The sequence below is a fragment of the Hemicordylus capensis genome, chromosome 1, assembly GCF_027244095.1.
Source record: "Hemicordylus capensis ecotype Gifberg chromosome 1, rHemCap1.1.pri, whole genome shotgun sequence".
Lineage (NCBI taxonomy): Eukaryota > Metazoa > Chordata > Lepidosauria > Squamata > Cordylidae > Hemicordylus > Hemicordylus capensis.
Genome location: NC_069657.1, coordinates 451589758 through 451610727, shown reverse-complemented (window position 1 = coordinate 451610727; position 20970 = coordinate 451589758). Strand labels below are relative to the sequence as shown.

Sequence of the window (20970 nt, the reverse complement as noted above, 5' to 3'; positions counted from 1 at the left end):
TAATAGTGGTTGGAAAATAGAGAATCAAAAGGGAGCAGGTTCTTCTGCTGTCATACAGCTATATACATATCCCAGAGCCGGTTTGTACTGATACAACCAATGTCACATCTACTGTGGCACTCATGCCTCAGGCCCTTGGTGCTGCTGACACGTCCACATGGGATCTCAGTGGTTGGGTGCCAGGTAGCTGAGAAGCCGATGGTGAGAAGAAGAAACCATGGAGAGGAGGACTTGGACATTGGTGCCAGCAGGTGGATGCTGCCGCTACAGAGCACGGCTAGCTGATGTGTCACTCACTCCATCTCTCTCTCACAATGTTCCTGCTCCTGTTGCCATTGGCATCTGAGAACTGCCTTACTGTGGGCTGGCTCCTGGAGCTTTGGGTATGGATCGAAGAAGATGCATAAGGAGTGCATATTAACAGTTATAGTCCCACTTCTGGCCATCAGTACACGCCAACTGCTGATGCTAAGAAATGATTAAAACCATATATACTCAGTGTCTCCTTGCTGAAACCACCCTATGAAGAAATCATTCGCCCAGTTTAAAGAACAACATGGCCTCTGGTGCAATACGAGCTGATTTCCGAAATGTACTGATGTGTCCATATGGTATTCCTCTTGCCACCATCTCCGTATTTCGCGATATCGAAAATATGCCTGAGGCCCCATAGAACATTATTTGTGCCCAGGTGTTCCGAGTACAGAAGAACAACCCCTCCCCAAAAAGCAGAGTATGTTGCATTGTTTTTAAGAAGAATGTTGAAATTTAGCATAGAAGCGCCAAGGCTGCAAGACGACATCATATTCTTGTTCCAGAAATGGTATAAAAGGCCCAGAAATCCTCCCTCCAATCACTTTTGGCATCTCTTCTCCTCTGTGATCAAACATCCTCGAAGATTCACTGCTGAATTTTCACTGCTATGAAGCATTCTTCTCTGCTCTTCATTGCCTTCTTGGTGTCTTCTTGCTGCTCTTCCCGGATACAGGTAAGGTTTACTTCTTCCCTTTTTAGAAATATTTCTGGTCATTCCCACTGACTGTGGCTGCTGTCCTTCCCACATTCACCTGTTGAACACAAGAGCAGAAGTAAAGCCACACAGAAGTCTTAAGAAGTAAAGCCACACAGAAGTCTTAAGAAGTAAAGCCACACAGGCTCCAGCTGTAAGGAGTGAGTCCTCTGGAGAGGGGCAGCAAGGCAGGTATTCAAACCTACTCATGGCACCTATAAAAGCAGCACCTGCACACACTGGACTTCTCCAATCTCTCTAGCTTCTTGTAGACTGACTTTGCTCAGGTCCAGCTGTATTCAAAGGCATCCATTTCCGCTTCTCCCCATGGCTAACTATCAAAAAGGTGGAGGTGCTGGTGCTCCCTTGGGAAGGTTCCTTGCTCAAACCTTATTCTAACTTCCTTGAGGGAGGTGGATGCCATATTTTTTTTGAGTGGGTCAATCTCCACTATTAACTATTTAACTTTTGATCATGGTGAAGCTAAAAGGCCTGAAAAGTCTGGGGAGGAGCCCGCAAGAGCGTAGGCATTCTGGCTGAAGGAAATCATCCAATCAGAAGGAGCCCATTGGATCTAAGTGCTCCCATCCAGGTGGCATTTAAGTTGAGTCCACCTATGGTCTCATTCCTTTTGAGGACAGGAAGCTTGACTAGATGGAACTCTGAAAGACTGTGTGAGAACCAAAGAGGGTAGAAGAATGGCCCAGCAGAGAGGGAGAGGGAGAGTCCATCCGCTCCCCAACCAGTGCTGCCTGGAGTGAGAGACCAGGTGGGTGCTGGGGTTCCTTCTGCTGTTGCCTGCCTGCTTCTGCTGTGAGGCTGCAGCCTCAGGTTAACATCTGTGGGAAGTGTGGGCAAGAATGGGACCAGCTCCTGAGTGACTCAACAGTTCCTCGGGTCACCTGCTCAGCTTTGGGCTTTATAAGAAAGCTGCTTGTGGCAGCAGGCCCGCCACCAGTGGGGTCGCCCCTTTGAGCGAGCCACTTTGGGGGAGAATGAGAATGAGAGCAAGGGCTAGAGGGCTTCTGTTTAAGCAGTTTTATGCTGTTTTGGACTTGGGTTGAAGTTGTAATGTGTTTGGGTTTGTCTGGATGGGGGGGGGGATAGGGGGCACCGTTGACTATGGGGCAGCTATCCCAGTAGTGGTGGGGAATAGAAGAAGTAACGTTGGCAGGTCAGCAGGCCATTCTAGGGGAAGGGTAGTCAGAAATTTAATAACTGTCTCCCCTTACCACTGCCCTGACAGCTCTCTGACCTCAGGGAACACTGCCAACAACGCACATCATCTTACCCTGCTCCTCTGCAATGCCAGGTCGGTCCAAAATAAACCTGAACTCATCCATGATTTGATCATGGATGATGGGGCCAACCTGGTATGTATTACCGAGACTTGGTTGGGGGAGGCTAGTGGTCCAGTTTGGTCCCAGCTTCTCCCTCCAGGATATTCTGTAGAGGAGCAGGTGAGGGGACGTGGGTGGGGAGGTGGGGTGGCTGTGGTCTATAAGGATAACATCTCCCTTACCAGGTCCCCTGTTAGGGTATCAGACCATATTGAATGTGTGTACTTAAGTTTGGGGACCAGGGATAGATTGGGACTTCTGTTGGTGTACTGATCGCCCAGCGGAATCCCTTACTGAGCTCACGGACTTGGTCGCGGAACCCGCATTGGAGTCTCCCAGACTCTTCGTGCTGGGGGGACTTCAATGTTAATTTCAGGACCAATCTGTCCGGGGCAGCTCAGGAGTTCATAGCAACCATGACATCTATGGGCCTATCCCAAGTGGTCTCTGGTCCGACACATATTGCAGGTCACACGCTTGATTTGGTCTTTTATTCTGATCAGGGTGGTGTTCTGTGGCTGAGGACTCCTGTGATTTCCCCATTGTTATGGACAGAGCACCATCTGGTTAAGGTTAGACTTATAACCACTTCCCTCCTCAGCAGGGGCGAGGGGCCTATTAGAATGATCCACCCAAAGAGGTTATTGGATCCAAATAGGATTCCAAGAAGCCTTGGGGGGATTCAATGTTGACTTTGCCAGTGACCCTGTTGATGCCCTGGTTGAGAGTTGGAACAACCTGCTCACCAGGGCAGTAGACACGAATGCTCCCAAGCGTCCCCTCCAACCTGCTTCAAAATTGGACACTTGGTATACAGAAGATCTGCGGGGGCTGAAGTGGCAACGTAGGCGACTGGAGTGCAAGTGGAGAAAGACTCAACTCGAATCCGACAGATTGTGACATGGAGCAAATCTAAAGATACATGCTCAGGCAATACATGAGGCAAAGAAACAGGTCTTTCCTGACCATATTGCCTCTGCGAGTTCATGTCCAGCAGAGTTGTTCAGGGTTGTGAGGAGACTAGTATCTGCTCCCGCTCCCGTGAACCAGAATGAGACTTGATTTGCTTACAGGAAGTGCATATAAAAAGGAGAGATAGAAAATATTTACAAAACAAAGCACTTGGCCAGCAATTTGAACTTTAGATATTAAGAAAAAAAGGGGTGTCGTTTTTTATATAAAAGATTTCTGAGAGGCAAAACTGATATATAAAGATGATTATGGAAGAGTACTGATGGTAGAAATAAAGGCTGGCAACCTAAAATATATAGTAGTGGGCATATGTGCCCCTAATGAGGCAAAAGCAGATTTCTATAGAAAATTGGAAAAGCAACTAACAGAGATAGATAGGCAATGGATTATATTAATGGGAGACTTCAATGGAATTGTCTCAACGCAGGATGATAGAGATTCAATAGACCTGAGGAAAAATGATGGGAAACTCCCACAAGCCTTTTTTAATATGGTTGAGCATTTTGGTTTATATGACATTTGGAGAATTAAAAATACAGATGCTAAGAAGTATACTTTCTTTTCAGATAGACACAAAACGCATACGAGAATATCAATCAATCAATTTTTATTACAGCCATTGGCCAGCCAAAAGATAAAATCCAGAACAACAAATATAGCTAATATACACAAATAGTGGCTGATAGTTACACACAATAAAACAGTATACAAGCATCCAAGATAAATTACTTTAAAAACAGTAAAACAACTCCTAAAATTGAGACCTTAATCTCATAGCAATATAAAAAAATTATGGCCACCACTTTTGTGATCTCACCGTTTGTGTCCGCAAGGCAATATTGTATATAAAAAAGCTCACACCTCCCAGGAAATCTAACTATCAGGGGGGGAAATAAGTTCTTCTCTAACACCTTGATACAAAGAACAGTATAACAAAACATGGGTAACTCTTTCCAGGAGGCCAGAGCCACAAGGGCAGAAAACCGTAACTGAGGTGTCCTTAGCGAACCTCCTTTCCAAAAGAGAGGAGGGCAGCACATTTAAGCGAGCCCAAGCAAATGCAACCCAAAACTTGGAGAAGTGAAGAGCTGTTAGATAATTTGCACCTCTATCTCCCATGGGGGGGGGGGAGAATCCCAAAATGTAGGGGAGAGCATGTTCTGTTAGCCGAAGACATAAATTCCTGATTTTCAATGTCGTGCAACCGTAGAAATAATATTTCCTTCACCTTATTATTCTTCAAAGTAAGTAGTTCAGAAGGAGACAGTCCCAACTGCATTATTTTGTTGTTTACATAAGATAGCCAGGGGGTTGGATAAGAGTCCAACCATAAGTAACGGAAAAAAGAAAATTCCCGAATCTCTAAATAGAGTTTAATCCATCTAGCAAAAGTAAATTCCCAAGCTTTACAGACTATAGAGAAAGACCCAGATTCCAGGCAAAGAACAGAATATGGCACACATCTAGGCACTGCAAAGATTGGTCTTAGGAATATAGACTGTACTCTCTCCAATTCAATTGTTACCCCCTGTATCCATAATGAGGCTCCAAAAGGTAATTGAGCCACAATCTTAGCCTGAAATACCTGGAGTGCCATAGGTATATACCGGCCTCCTTTAGAATAGTAGAAGCGTAAAAAGGCACTAAGAGTTTTGCAGGCTATATGGATGGAATACAGCCTATGGGTATTCCAGTTAAGATTATATTGGGGGGAAATGCCTAAATATTTATATTTGTAAACCTGCTCAATACGATTCTGGTTTACTACCCATTTGTATACTTTCCTGGATTTAGAAAAAAAAAGACCTTTGATTTTTTATAATTGATAACTAACTTGTTATTGTTGCAGTAGTAGGCAAAAGCATACAGCAATCTTTGCAAACCCAGGCTAGTCTGAGATAATACAGCTGCGTCATCCGCATATAACAACACCGGCAGTCGTTTATCAGACAGCTCCGGTGCATGTGAATCCACCTTTTCCAGACATTGGGCCAAATCTTTCATAAAAAGATTAAACAATGTAGGGGCCAAGACACAGCCCTGTCTGACCCCACGAGTAGAAGGAATTAAGTCAGTCAGAGCCCCATTAGTGGCATACCAAACCCGTAATGTAGATGTGGAATAGAGCTGCATCAACAGGAATAACAGTCTCTTGTCTATTGTAGTTTTTTTCAAGTTTGGACCATAATAAGTGTCTGGAAATGGAATCAAAAGCAGGTTTTAAATCTATAAAAGCAAAGCAACAAAAAGTTTGCCTTTAGGGCCACTAGAGTATTTCTTCGCTAGATGATACAAGATCATACAATGATCTAGAGTAGAGCACCCTGCTCTAAAACCTGCTTGCTCAATCCCAAGAATGTGGTTCTCTGAGATCCATGCCTCAAGCTTGTCCAATAGATAAAGAGCATATAGCTTACCAACCATGGACAACAAGCTTATGGGCCTATAATTAGTTGGATCCAGATGAGAACCATTTTTAAATATGGGAACAACTATTGCTGTTTTCCATTGCTCTGGTATAATTCCCGTGCTGTTAATAGATGTAAATAAATTGGCTAAAACTAAGGCCCACCATTCTATATTGCATATGAGAATAGACATGATCTGGGCTAACGCAGATCTGTTGATAACAATTAAAGATATTGATATATTGCCAGGGATATTTTCTGACCATAATCCCATAGAATTAAAGTGGAAAATTGGAATAAAGAAAAACTATCAATGGAAATTAAATGAGTCCCTTTTGAATCACTCTAAAATTGTGAAACTAGGATTACAAAAACTTAGAGAATATTTTGAGATAAATTTAAAGGATGATCTACAAATGAAGACAATATGGGATGCTAGTAAGGCGGTGATGAGGGGTTTCTTTATTCAACAAAATGCATATTGGGGGGAAAAGAAACTAGAAAACAAGGACCTAATCCAGATTCAAATTAAGGATTTGGAAGGAGAACTAATTGGGAAAAAAGGTGATCAAACTTTAATACAATAGTTAAAGGTATTAAAACAGAAATATTCCATGTTGACGGTGGAGGAGATGGAAAGAAACTTAAAATTTCTAAAACAGAAATCTTTTGAACAGGCAAATAAACCTGGTAAATATTTGGCTTGGAAATTGAGAGTTGAACGGCAAAAGAATTATATAACGATTCTGAGTACGTCCAGTGGTATTATTAACCAACAGCCAGTAATTAAAAGAGAATTTTACAAATATTATAAGGAGTTTTATCAAAGAAGAAAGTAGAACAATTTTTACAATTAAGGAATTTACCAAAATTAAACTTAGAACAACAGGAACAACTGTATCTTCCAATTTCCAATGAAGAAGTTAAGGATGCTATCAAGCGAGCAAAGGGGGGGAAATCGCCAGGGCCAGATGGGCTCTCTATTATATACTATAAAGCTTTTAGTGAAGTACTGTCTCAGCCATTACAATGGACAATGAATGAAATTATGATGCAGGGTTGGTTCCCTGATTCATGGAGACAGGCGACTATTACATTAATACCCAAACCTGGTCAAGATCCGACTCTGGTTAAAAATGATAGACCAATCTCCTTGCTTAATAATGATTATAAATTATTTGCTTCTATACTTGCTGAAAGAATGGAGGGGGTCTTGGCAGAGTTAATCCATGAAGACCCAGCTGGATTTTTACCAAATAGGCAAATAAAGGATAATGTGCAAACTGTCTTAAATGTAATAGAATATAATGGAAAGCATACTGTTAAACAACTGGCTATGTTACGTTTTAGATGCAGAAAAAGCTTTTGATAACATCTCCTGGCAATTTATGTTGAAAACCCTAGAAATTGTAGAGTTTGGAGCTAGCTATATAAGGGTGACTGGGTCCATATATTCTGAACAAAATAGCAATAGCAATAGCACTTACATTTATATACCACTCTATAGCTGGAAGCTCTCTAAGCGGTTTACAATGATTTAGCATATTGCCCCCCAACATTCTGGGTACTCAAAAAGCAAACATTAAGGTTAATGGAGAACTTACAGACTATTTTACTATTCAAAAAGGTTCTAGACAAGGTTGCCCCTGTCTCCATTACTATTTATATTGGTCTTGGAAGTCATGTGTAGGATGATAAGGGAGGAGACCAAAATACAAGGACTGTTAATAGGGACACAAAGATATAAATTAAGAGCCTTTGCAGATGATATAGTCTTGTTTTTACAAGATCCTATAGAGTCAATTGATACATTACTGGAAATATTAGACTCATATGGGAATTTGGCAGGGTTCTATATAAATAAGGATAAGACAAAGGTACTAACTAAAAATATGAACAAAGAAGATATTGAAAGATTTGTTCGGAGATCTAGTTTCAATGTGGAAAAAAAGGTAAAATACTTAGGAATGACGCTTACAACAAATAATGCCTTATTGTTTCAAAATAATTACTTTAAAATCTGGCAGGAAATGAAGATGGACTTACGTAGATGGAATAGATGGAATTTATCGTTAAGTGGAAGAATTTCTGTTATTAAAATGAATGTTCTTCTTAAAATGTTATATTTCTTCCAGACAATACCAATAATAAATACAATGTCAATTTTTGCTCAATGGCATAAAGATGTAAAGAATTTAGTCTGGCAAGGTAAAAACCCAAGAATAAACGTTAAAAATCTAATGGATGATAGGAAGAGAGGAGGTTTTGCACTACCAAATTTTAAGTGATATTTTGAAGCAATATGTTTAAGCTGGATGAAAGAATGGATTACATTTAAAAAATCCAAGTTTGTTGGATTTGGAAGGATTCGATATAAGATATGGTTGGCATGCATATCTATTTTATGATAAGGTAAAAGTAAATAAAGATTTCTTAAATCATTATGTTAGGAAAAGTCTATATATGGTATGGATGAAAAACAAACTTGTGTTAGAACCAAAAATTCCATTATGGGTATCTCCACTGGAAGTTATACCTAGAAAACAGAAAAATATGCAACAGACATGGCCCATGTATCAACAACTGCTTGTTCCTCAAGGCACAAAATACGAACTCAAAAAAGCTAGATCTTATGCAGGACTGGAAAATCTCTTGGTTTCAGTACCATCAGATCAGCGCCTGATTTAAGCAAGATTGTAAAAAGGTTTTAACCAATCAAAGTCAGAATTTGAACAACAGTTGTGTGATTAGGAAGGGAAATTAGTCTCTAGGGTGTACGGTCTGTTATTGGAAGATACAAGAACAGAAGTAGTGAAAACTTCAATGGTGAAATGGGCTCAGGACTTTGGTTATAATATTGACTTGGAGAAATGGGAAAAGCTGTGGATAAAAGACATGAAATATACTGCCTGTTCTAGTTTAAAGGAAAATAATCTCAAGATGATGTACAGATGGCATTTAACTCCCAAGAAGTTGGCCTTAATCTACAAGAACATGTCAAATAAATGTTGGAAGCGTAAAAAAGAGGAGGGTTCCTATATACATCTATGGTGGACTTGTAAAAAGTCTAAAGGCTATTGGGATTTAATTTATAATGAGCTTAAAAAAGTGTTTAAAATGACTTTTCCCAAGAGCCCAGAAACAATACTATTAGGTATTGACAACAATGCTTTGCCGAGGAAATACTGGATCCTCTTTATGTATCTGACAGCAAAGTGTATCCTCAGATAATGTATGGTGCACAATTGGGCCCATTTAGTAATTTTGCTCCATTAGAAACACCTCAAACTAAGTTCATAAGAACTATATTACAACTGCCGTGTTGTGTCCCAAATACTGTGATTTATTTATTTTTACATTTCTATACCGCCTTTCGTTAAAAGAAAACCCCAAGGCGGTTTACAAAAATTAAAACATACAATAAAAGCAGTAAAAACATCAAGCTAAAAACATATAAACAAGCATAAAAACACGACAACAGATAACAGATAAAAACACAGAGAAGTCGCAGTAAAAACAATCATGTAAAAGCCTGGGTAAAAAGCCAAGTCTTTACAAGCTTTCTAAAAGCCGTGATGGAGTCTGAGGAACGAATGGCCACCAGGAGAGCATTCCAGAGTCTAGGGGCAGCAACAGAGAAGGCCCTGTCCCGAGTGCACGAAAGCCGGGCCTCCCTCATTGTCGGCACCCGAAGCAGGGCCCCCAAAGATGTCCTTGTCAAGTGGGCAGCAACCCTTGGGAGCAGGCGGTCCCTCAAATACCCCGGGCCCAAACTGTTAAGGGCTTTAAAGGTCAAAACCAGCACCTTGAATTGGACCCGGAAACGAACCGGCAGCCAGTGCAGCTCTTTCAAAATGGGGGTGATATGTTCCCAACGGGCAGCTCCAGATAACACCCTCGCTGCCGCATTTTGCACTAGCTGCAGTTTCCGGATATTCTTCAAGGGCAGCCCCACGTAGAGCGCGTTACAGTAATCCAGCCACGACGTGACTAAGGCATTATTAGAAGGGAGGTTGGTCTGGTTAGATTTGAATCATGCTATTGGAGATCTATCATACTTTACTGGTTAAAATTGGTTTTCATGAAAGTCGTGAAAGGTTACAAATGGGTTAAAATTGATTTTAAAAAACTGGTTAAAATTGGTTTTCACGAAAGTCGGCTTAGTACATTTAATTTTGGAAGACTCCTTTCAATCCAAATGGAAATTGGCAATTACAGAAAAATTACTATTATACGGATTCTCTCATGATGATTTTATCAGATTAGGTTTCGATCAGGCCAGAAGAGAAATTGTGCAACGTATCCATGACGTGGAGTTGCAGATGGAACATGCAAAGTTACCGAGTAGCATTTACATAGGTAGTCAGTGCACCGAGCCCAAGCCTGCTACATATTTAAGTAGCATCTTAATTCCAAAATTTAGATGAGCTCTAACACTTGTCCGTGTAAATGCTCTCCCAACAGCTGTGCTCCATGGGGGATTACAGGGTATACCATACGCATCAAGATTATGCCCTTGTGGATCTGGTAACTTTGAAACAACTACTCACATTTTACTGCATTGTGAATATAACAGAGACATAAGATGCCAACAAATTGCCCCACTTCTGATTAATTTTCCAGGTCGTGGAGAGGATTTTTATTTAAACTATTTGCTCACTAATCCTAATTCGGATGTTATTCATAACGTGGCCAAATATTGTTATATAATATGCCAAATGCGTATAAAAGTAGTCTGATTTTATATTATCATATTATTATTATTATTATTATTATTATTATTATTATTATTATTATCATCATCATCATCATCATCATCATCATCATCATCACTATTTTAATATTGTTGTATTGCTGGTCTACGACCGAAATAAAGTTTTACTTACTATTGGGATTTAATTCATAATGAGCTTTAAAAAGTGTTTAAAATGACTTTTCCCAAGAGCCCAGAAACAATACTATTAGGTATTGACAACACTGCTTTGCCAAGGAAATACTGGATCCTCTTTATGTATCTGACAGCAGCAGCAAGACTGACATTTGCATGCAAATGGAAAGACAGTCATTGCCCAAGTAAAGAGGATTGGATACTTAAAGTATTAGAATTGGCAGAAATGGCAAAATTAACAGCATTATTAAGAAATAAACTTGAAGTATTTAAAAGGGATTGGGACCCTCTTCTTGTTTATTTAAAAACACATTATAAAATGGATTTTTATCAGGCCTTCGAGGGGTAACAACAAATGCTTTAAAAATGTCCCAAAGTTGATTTCTGTATGATTTATCAGGGGGAAAATGATGAAACTACTCGCAAGACTTGGCCATTGTTACTGACACTTGTTTCAATGATGAGATGAAAGTCCTTATGTGCTCTTTTTCCTTTTCTTGTATGTCTTTTTGTTTGTTTTATTTGTGCTTCCCTTTTTGTGTTGTGGAAAAAGTGAATATAATAATAATAATAATAATAATAATAATAATAATAATAATACTGACTACAAACAAAGGCATGACAAGGTAGCAGGGATGATACACTGGAACATCTCCAAAAAATACAAGCTACCTGTAGACAAAAATTGGTGGGACCATAACATTGAAAAAGTGGTAGAAAATGAAGATGCAAAAATATTATGGGACTTCCAACTACAAACAGACAAACACCTGCCACACAATACACCAGATATCACTGTAGTCAAGGAGAAAGAAAAACTAGTCAAAATAATCGACATAGCAATACCAGGGGATAGCAGAATAGAAGAAAAAGAAATAGAAAAAAAATCACCAAATACAAAGATCTACAAATTAAAATTGAAAGGCTGTGGCAGAAAAAGACCAAAATCATCCCAGTGGTAATTGGCGCCCTGGGTGCAGTTCCAAAAGACCTTGAAGAGCACCTCAACACCAACGGGGCCACAGAAATCACCATCAGCCAATTACAAAAAGCAGCTTTACTAGGAACAGCCTATATTCTGTGACGATATCTATAACAATTGACAATAAAATTCTGGCATCTCAGGTCCTTGGGAAGGACTCGATGTCTGGATAAAACAAACCAGTCAATAACACCTGTCTGACTGTGTAAATAAATAATAATAATTTTTTAAAAAGCAATGAGCATGTGAAGTACACAGTTAACAATCAATGGTGAGACACCTGGACAGATTAGCATTAGAAGAGACATTTTCCAAGGGGTCTCACTATCCCCTCTGCTGTTTGTAATTGCCATGACCCCACTTTCACAAATACTAAACAAAACAGGCCTCGGATATCAAACATATAAAACATCAAGTAAAATAAATCATCTGCTCTACATGAACGATCTGAAGTTGTATGGAAAGTCCCAGTCAGAAATCAAATCACTGCTAAACACTGTCTGTATATTCAGTAGCGATATAGCAATGGAGTTTGGACTAGACAAGTGTGCTGCATTAATAATGAACAGAGGAAAAATAAGAAAAACAGAAGGAATAGAACTGCCCAATGGAAGCAACATCAAGAACCTGGAAGAGAAATAACATTACAAATACTTGGGCATTCTCCAGGCTGATAACATCGCACACACTGAAGTTAAAAAAGAAAAATGGGAAGTGAATACATAAGGAGAGTTAGAAAAATCCTCAAGTCCAAACTCAATGGCGGAAACATCATACAAGCCATAAACACCTGGGCTATTCCTGTTATCAGATACACTGCAGGAATAATAGACTGGACCCAGGCAGAGCTAGAGACGCTAGATCGTAAGACCAGGAAAATCATGACCATCAATCATGTTCTGCACCCCGGCAGTGATGTAGATAGGCTATATCTCCCTCGCAGCTCAGGTGGAAGAGGAATGCTGCAAGTCCATCAAACAGTAGAGGAGGAGAAAAGAGGCCTTGAAGAATATATCAAGGACAGTGAAGATGCACTTCAAATGGTCAAGAATGCAAAACCATGCAACACCAATGAAACAAAGCAGGCCTACAAGAAAGAACAAGTCAAGAAATGAGCAGAAAAATGGAAAAAGAAGCTAGGGGTGTGCACGGAACTGGTCCGGCACTGGGGTGGGGGGTTCCAATAAAAACAGGGGGGGCTCTACTCACCCCTTCCAGTAAAAAAACGTATTTCTTGTACTAATTGGGCGGCAGGGTGCCGCCCGCTTCAATCTCCTTGCGCGGGCTCCTCGTATCCATCGGGGCGGCAGGATCGCTCCAGTCCCTGCCGCCCCCTTCAAGTTAAGTCCCCCTCGGCTGGCGGCCGCCCCCTGAAGTTCCCCAGAGGTCTCCCGCCACCCCCTTCTTTCCAAAACTACCCCCATTACCAGAGGACGGCAGGAGAACTCCCTGCCGTCCCCTTCCCCCTTGCCGGCTGGGCTGCAAATGGCTTCTAGGAAGCCTTTCGCGCGCGTGCGCGAAAGGCTTCCTAGAAGCCATTTGCAGCCCAGCCGGCAAGGCGAGCGGACGGCAGGGAGTTCTCCCGCCGCCCGCTCGCTAAAGTAAGCGCTTACTTTAGCGAGCGGGCGGCGGGAGAACTCCCTGCCGTCCGCTCGCCTTGCCGGCTGGGCTGCAAATGGCTTCTAGGAAGCCTTTCGCGCACGCGCGCGAAAGGCTTCCTAGAAGCCATTTGCAGCCCAGCCGGCAAGGGGGAAGGGGACGGCAGGGAGTTCTCCTGCCGTCCTCTGGTAATGGGGGTAGTTTTGGAAAGAAGGGGGTGGCGGGAGACCTCTGGGGAACTTCAGGGGGCGGCCGCCAGCCGAGGGGGACTTAACTTGAAGGGGGCGGCAGGGACTGGAGCGATCCTGCCGCCCCGATGGATACGAGGAGCCCGCGCAAGGAGATTGAAGCGGGCGGCACCCTGCCGCCCAATTAGTACAAGAAATACGTTTTTTTACTGGAAGGGGTGAGTAGAGCCCCCCCTGTTTTTATTGGAACCCCCCCACCCGAACCAAAACCACCCCGTGCCCGGACCGGTCTGGAGGCCTTTAGAATGGCCTCCGAACTGGTCCGTGCACATGACTAAAAGAAGCCCCTGCATGGTCAATATTTGCACAATATAAGTGGAAAATCAGACATCACCAAGACCTGGCAATGGCTTAAGAATGGCAACTTGAAGAAAGAAATAGAGGGTTTAATTCTGGCTGCACAAGAACAGGCACTAAGAGCAAATGCAATCAGAGCCAAAGTCGAAAAATCCACAAGAAACAGCAAGTGCCGCCTTTGTCAAGAAGCAGATGAAACCGTGGACCACCTAATCAGCTGTTGTAAAAAGATTGCACAGACTGACTACAAACAAAGGCATGACAAGGTAGCAGAGATGATACACTGGAACATCTGCAAAAAATACAAGCTAAGCTACCTGTAGCCAAAAATTGGTGGGACCATAAATTTGAAAAAGTTGAAGAAAATGAAGATGTAAAAATATTATGGGACTTCCGACTAGAAACAGACAAACATCTGCCACACAATACACCAGATATAACTGTAGTCAAGAAGAATCCTGCTGCCTCCGCTTGAATAAGCGGAGCAGCGTCTTTGCCTGGCCCCCTGCAAGAAGCACGAGGCTTCTCCTGGCCTGATTGGCTGAATAGCCCGTGCAGGGGGCTGGGCGTGAGCCAGCGTCCTGCTCACTGATCAAGAGAGCTCATTCCGCTCTCAGACGGCACAGGAGCAGGACGCTTCTTCGTGGCTCCTGCTCCTCTCTGGGGACGGTCGGAGCGAGACGGGGACGGGGTTTCCACCCGAGTGGTGGCGGCGGCAGTTGAGGGGGCAGCTTTTTAAGGCCCCCCCCGGAGGTTTGGAGCGGCCTTGGGCCGCGTTTGGCCGGAGTGCCCGCGGCGTTTTTGGGCCCAGCCGAGGCCGGCCTGCGGCCTGAAGCCCGAGCAGGCGGGCCGCCCCTCACGGCGACCCTGCAAGCATATAGGGGGTTGGGTTTGTCTGTCCCCATTTCCTCGTGTTGGGTTGTTGGGGATAGGAGTTGCTGTGGTTTCTGGGACTCTTTGGGGGTTACAGCAGCTGGTGGGGGCGTTCCCCCCCCCGGCTGTATTTGGGTTTGGATTGTTGGGTGGTTGCCGGTTTTCTTTTCAAGTACTGTGGGCTGCAGGGCGGGAGTGGTTTGGCTGCACCCTTCGTGTGCTGCCTCAGTTGGATCACTAGAGCAGCAGTTCCAGCTTCTGGGCACTGCTAGATATCATGGGTCCTAAGAAGGCAAAGGCAAAGACTGGAGGGAAGCGGGTTCGGCCCCCCCCTCGCCCTGCGCCAGTATCTGATTCATCCTCGGATGAGGATGGGGATATGGGTACAGTTAGGGCGCTCATTGCGCGCCTCGAGGCGCTGGAAAGACAGAAGCTGGCGCCTGCGTCAGAGGAGAAGGGTGGTCCGTCAGGCTCACACGTGGCTTCTAAGAGAGTTACCAGAGGTCTTAAACGTGCCAAACTTATGCAATCTCTAGCATCCAGAATTGAAGCCTTGGAGGCGGGGAATCCACAGCTGGTCCCGGCAGCGGCTGACTTGACATCAGACAACAGTGGTTCGCCGATTGTTTCCGGATCTGGCGGTGGGGATGCCTGCCCTGCGGATGTGCAAGGGCTAGGTGAGTTCCCGCACTACACATGGCCCTGGGGGATGCCTCCTTGGTCCCCTACTTATCCTCATTATAACTGGCAATCTGCTCCTTTAGGTTCTCTGCCCCCTTACGGGGCTTGCGCTCAGGTTTGGCAAGGGGCTCCATCTGCTGCAGTTGGCGCACCGCCTGCAGTCACGGGTGCCCTGGCCGACCCTTTGATGGGTCAAAGTCCTTATCCGCCGTGTGATACCTCCTTACCTTTGGGGGATCACCTCTTACCAGCGGTTAGGGAGCGCATTTGGCGCGGGGAATTCGTTGACCTCTTTCACCTGCTCTTTAGGGAGCCTGAGCCCGTTTTAAAGGACGGTGAACAGAAGAGGGAGGAGGTTAAGTCCAAACGTAAGCCCATTGAACACAACTGGGCCAATTGGCTGTCTGCTTATACAGTATACATGGGTGTGGTACTTCAGGTGCACACCTCCAAGGGCCCCGCCCTGGTAAAGTACCTTGATATTATACACCGTGGCTACATGGACTTCATGGGCAACGCTTGGGAGCGTTATGATCGCTCTTTTAGGCTTAGGGCTTCCTTGAATCCATCTATCCCCTGGGATAGGCAGCATCAGGAGCTCTGGCTACTCATCATGACTCCTTCCAGGCCTATTGCGGGCAAACGGGCGGACAGTGGCCACTTAATTTCTAGGACTCCTGCAGCGCAGTCTTCTGGGCTTGCCGCTGCCCAGGGTGTTCAATGTACCCTGCCGTGCTGGGCCTTCAATACCAGTGGCAGCTGTAACAGGTCCCCTTGCCGATTCCGGCATGAATGTGGTTTCTGTGGAGGCAAGCACGCCAGCATTCATTGCTCGCGGGTCAGGGGATCAAGGGGGGGGGGCCGGGAGCCTCCGGCAGGTGGCAGAAAGAGCAGCGGCCCCGCCCAAGGCGGCAATACTGGAAAAGGGTCCCAGCCCAGTTAGGGTGCCAGTTCTTGCTCGCTTGTTGCGGGACTACCCACTTGAGGCACAAGCGGCCTATTTGTGGGAAGGTTTCACCTCAGGTTTTCGCATTCCTTATGTTGGTTTGAGAGTTCATGTTATGGCCCCCAACCTTAAGTCCGTGGTGGGGATGGAAGCTGTGGTTCAGAGGAAAATTCATAAGGAGGTCTCACTAGGGTGGGTCCTTGGCCCGTTTGATGAGCTCCCCCTGCCGGATTTACGCATCTCCCCCTTGGGGGTAGTGCCTAAGAAGGCGCCCGGAGAATACCGCCTTATCCACCATCTTTCTTTCCCCCACGGTTTATCCGTTAATGATGGGATCCCAGAGGGGCTTTGTTCAGTTAAATACACCTCGTTCGACCAGGCAGTTCAGGTTGTCCGTTCATGTGGACGGGGTGCATTGATGGCTAAGTGCGATATTGAATCTGCATTTTGCCTCCTCCCTGTTCATCCGGCGGATTTTAATCTTTTAGGGTTTGCCTTTCAAGGCAAGTTCTACATCGACCGGGCCCTGCCTATGGGCTGCTCGATTTCCTGTGCAGCCTTTGAAGCGTTTAGTTCTATGCTCGAGTGGGCTCTTAGGCGGGAGGCGGGGCTTGCGTCCACGGCTCACTTTCTAGACGACTTTCTCCTGGTTGGCCGACCCGGGACTGACCAATGTGGGCACCTCCTTCGGGTTTTCCAGGCCTTATGCTCTGAATTAGGCGTCCCACTGGCCCCGGAGAAAACGGAGGGTCCCTCTTCGGTTCTCACCTTTTTGGGTATTGAACTGGATACCTTAGGAGGCTGTTCCAGGTTACCTCAGGCTAAACTCAATACTTTGCGGGCCTTGTTGGCCTCTTGCAGTCATGCGCGCAAAGTGACTCTTAAACAGATGCAGCAGCTTATTGGGCATCTGAACTTTGCTTGCAGGGTGGTAGTCCCCGGCCGCCCTTTTCTACGTAGACTGTGTGACGCGATCAAGGGGGTGAGGCTTGGCCACCATAGGGTGAGGGTTACTGCCCCCATGCGGGCTGACTTGCAACTATGGGAGTCCTTTTTGGACTCTTACAATGGGGTGTCCTTTTGGCGTGAATCCCTCCTCCTGGAAGCGGATTTGCAAGTTCAGTCAGACGCCGCGGGTGGGTTTGGCTTCGGCGTCTACTTTCGTGGTCGTTGGTGCGCTGAACGCTGGCCAGCTGCTTGGGTGGCGAGCGGCGTCATTAGGGATCTGACCTTTCTCGAATGCTTCCCCATTGTTGTGGCTATCCACCTCTGGGCTGATCTTTTTCGGGACAGGGCGGTCCGCTTCTGGTGCGACAACCAGGCCACGGTGCGGGTTATCAATAGGCAGACCTCTAGATCTCCCAGGGTGATGAACTTGGTTAGAGCTTTTGTTTTGGCCTGTTTATCTAACAACATACAGTTCATTGCTTGCCATGTTCCTGGCGTTCAGAACAGTCTGGCGGACGCGCTGTCTCGTTTCCAGGTGCAGCGCTTTCGCCAGCTTGCGCCAGAGGCGGAACGTCATCCCGAACAGATGCCGTTGTGGCTGTGGAGCCTTGGCGCCTAGAAGCGCAGAGGGCTGTTTGGGCCTCCCTGGCCCCCAGCACACGCACGGCTTATAATAGACAGTGCAGGGCCTTCATGGATTTTAGGACACAGGTAGGATTGGGTCAGGACTGGCCTCCTCCTGCAGAACATCTGATGCAGTTCCTGGTACACCTTAAGGGTAAGGGGCTTTCTTCCAGGGCATTGGCGGGCTATTTGGCGGCCCTGGCTTTCCAATCTAAAGCTCGGGGCCTTGCTGACACCACAGGGGACTTCAGGGTACGGAGGATGCTGGAGGGTTGGTCCCGGGAGCATCCGGCCGAGGCCGATAGCCGTAAGCCCATTTTGCCTTTGGCAATTTGGGGTGCAGTGGAGCATTTAGCGGGTGTTTGTAGGTCCCCTTATGAGACTGCGCTTTTCCATGCAGCTATTGTGGTCCTGTTTTTGGGGGCCTTTTGGGCCAGCGAGCTTTTCCCCAGGGGGCGGTTCAGCCACTCCACTAGGGTAGTCCAGTTCGGGGACACTGTCCCCGGGCGGGCCGCATTGACCTTGCGCCTGCGTTTTTCTAAGACTGATCAGCGGGGCAGGGGGCACCTTGTGTCACTTCATCAGGCAGAGGACGTTTTGTTGTGCCCAGTGCGGGCCCTTAACGCTTACCTGGCCCTTCGGGGGGCTGCGCCTGGGTGCCTTTTCATCCATGAGGATGGGCGCCCCCTCACTCAGTACCAATTCTGGGCGGTGGCCCGCCGTGCGCTTCATGCGGCAGGGGTGGACACTGCACGGCTTTCCCTTCACTCCTTCCGCATTGGTGCAGCTTCAACGGCCTCCCGGCTGGGGCTTTCTGGCGAGACTATCCAGCGCATTGGGCGTTGGCGATCTGCCACTTACCGGAAATATGTGCGCTAGCGTCTTTGAGTCGACGCTAATTGTGTTTTTCTTTACAGGCCTGGCGCGTAGGGCGGAGAGGGCTTGGGTCCTCATCCTGGGCCATTCCATTGTTTTCTGGGCTCACAAGGCTGCACGTGGGGTCCAGCCTGGAACGCAGCTGGGTCTGGGCCAGTGGGCATCGATCTCCTGGATCGGTCGTCGCGGGATGGTCATCGCCCAATTTTTGCCTCTGTTTCAGGAATTTATGGCGGCAAACCAGCTGCCGGATATCCTTGTTCTGCATCTTGGTGAAAATGATTTGGCATCCCAGACTGGGTTAGCCATCTTCCACAGCTTGAGGAAGGATATTTTACAGGTCCTTAGGTGGTGCCCAGGGATTGCCATCCTTTGGTCAGCCATGCTGCAGCGCAGGGTTTGGAGGGGAGCCCGGGACCCTTATGGGGTGGACAGGGCCCGCAGGAAGGTTAACGCACAGATGGCGCGTTTTCTGGGGTCCATTGGTGGAGGGTTTATAGAACACCCGGGCATAATTTTTTCGTTACCCTGCCTCTTTAGAGGGGATGGTGTCCACCTTTCGCCTAGCGGGACCCGTTTGTTTTTGAAGGATTTGGAGCAGGGATTGGCTGCGTGGTTACGCACTCAGTGGGGTTAGCATGGTGTTAAGCTAGGCTAACCCATGCTTTGGCAGGTGCAGTGCGGTTGGAAATGATGTTATTAGGCTGGTGAGCACCTTCGGGTAAGTGTTTGGCTATGGGTCATAAAGGGGCAACTCCCTAGAGACTGCACGGCTCAAGGATGTCTGCCCTTGGTTGACCTACCCTGACTGGTTAAGCCCCATGGAACCTGGGGGCGATGCTAGTTCAGGGACCCGGCACTAGGCTGGCTAGGATAGGCAGCCCTGGTTTCAGAGCTTTCGGGTTGCCTGGAGCCAAGGTGCATCGCTCTATGCCATAGGTTAAGCATGCCATGGTTGTGCATGCCTGTAGTACCGCACTGTAAGAAGGGATCAGCCATCCCTGCTCTTTCATTGTTGTTAAAGTTAAATAAACTGTGGCCCTTATTTACACCAATTCCTTGAGTCTCGTGTCTTCTTGGGTGTCGGGCAAAGAAAAACAAGTCAAAATAATCGACATAGCAATATCAGGGGATAGCAGAATAGAAGAAAAAGAAATAGAAAGAAAGAAAAAAGCAAAGATCTACAAATTGAAATTGAAAGGCTGTGGCAGAAAAAGACCAAAATAATCCCAGTGGTAATTGGCACCCTGGGTGCAGTTCCAAAAGACCTTGAAAAGCACCTCAACACCATAGGGGCCACAGAAATCACCATCAGCCAATTACAAAAGCAGCTTTACTGGGAACAGCTTATATTCTGCGACGATATCTATAACAACAGCAACAACATTGACAATAAAATTCAGCCATCCCAGGTCCTTGGGAAGGACTCGATGTGTGGATAAAACAAACCAGTCAATAACACCTGTCTGACTGTGTATACAAGAAATAATAATAAAAGAAGCAGGAATTCAATCCCTCAGAGTTGAGCAATTATAGGCCTGTTTCCAACCTCCCATGGCTGGGCAACGTAATTGAGAAGGTTGTGGCCTCTCAGCTCCAGGCGGTCTTAGAGGAAACTGATTATCTAGACCCATTTCAAACTGGTTTTCAGGTGGGCTATGGGGTGGAGACTGCCTTGGTCAGCCTGATGGATGATCTCCAATTGGGAATTGACAGAGGAAGTGTGACTCTGTTGGTCCTTTTGGATCTCTCGGCGGCTTTCGATATTGTCAACCATAGTATCCTTCTTGAACATCTGAGAGCATTGGGGGTGGGAGGCACTGTTTTACAGTGGTTCTGCTCCTATCTCTTGGATAGATTCCATATGGTGTTGATTGGAGACTGTTGCTCTTTGAAATCTGAGCTTAAGTATGGTGTCCCTCAAAGCTCCATACTTTCTCCAGTGCTTTTTAACATCTGCATGAAACCCCTGGGAGAGATCATCAGGGGATTTGGAGCTGGGTGTTACCAGTACACTGATGACACCCAGATCTTCTTCTCCTTGTCAACTTCTTCAGGAGCTGGCATATCCTCCCTAAATGCCTGCCTGGAAGCATTAATGGGCTGGATGAGGGAGAATAAACTGAAGCTGGATCCAGAAAAGACTGAGGTACTTACTGTGCAGGTCAGAACTCTAGAGACAATTTTGATCTGCCTGTTCTAGATGGGGTCACACTTGCCCAAAAGGAACAGCTTTTCAGTCTGGGAGTACTTGTGGATTCACACCTCTACCTGGTTTC

At 45.8% G+C, this 20970-nt stretch overlaps 1 protein-coding gene across 1 annotated transcript; it reads left to right on the top strand.

The window, feature by feature from the left end:
* The first annotated feature begins 14374 nt into the window (after positions 1-14374).
* Positions 14375-19580, top strand: LOC128340073 (uncharacterized). The gene is made up of 2 exons (XM_053284774.1): positions 14375-15293; positions 18733-19580. Exons 1-2 carry the CDS (start codon positions 14894-14896, stop codon positions 19326-19328), a joined length of 996 nt encoding a protein of 331 aa, XP_053140749.1. The 5' UTR covers positions 14375-14893; the 3' UTR covers positions 19329-19580.
* The last annotated feature ends 1390 nt before the right edge of the window (positions 19581-20970 follow it).

Bases quoted from the DNA above. Each gene is read 5' to 3' on its own strand.
- LOC128340073 (XM_053284774.1), top strand. From the start codon at position 14,894: ATGGGTCCTAAGAAGGCAAAGGCAAAGACTGGAGGGAAGCGGGTTCGG. The intron at 15,294-18,732 runs GTGAGTTCCCGC...TTTTCTTTACAG, and splicing joins TGCGGATGTGCAAGGGCTAG to GCCTGGCGCGTAGGGCGGAG.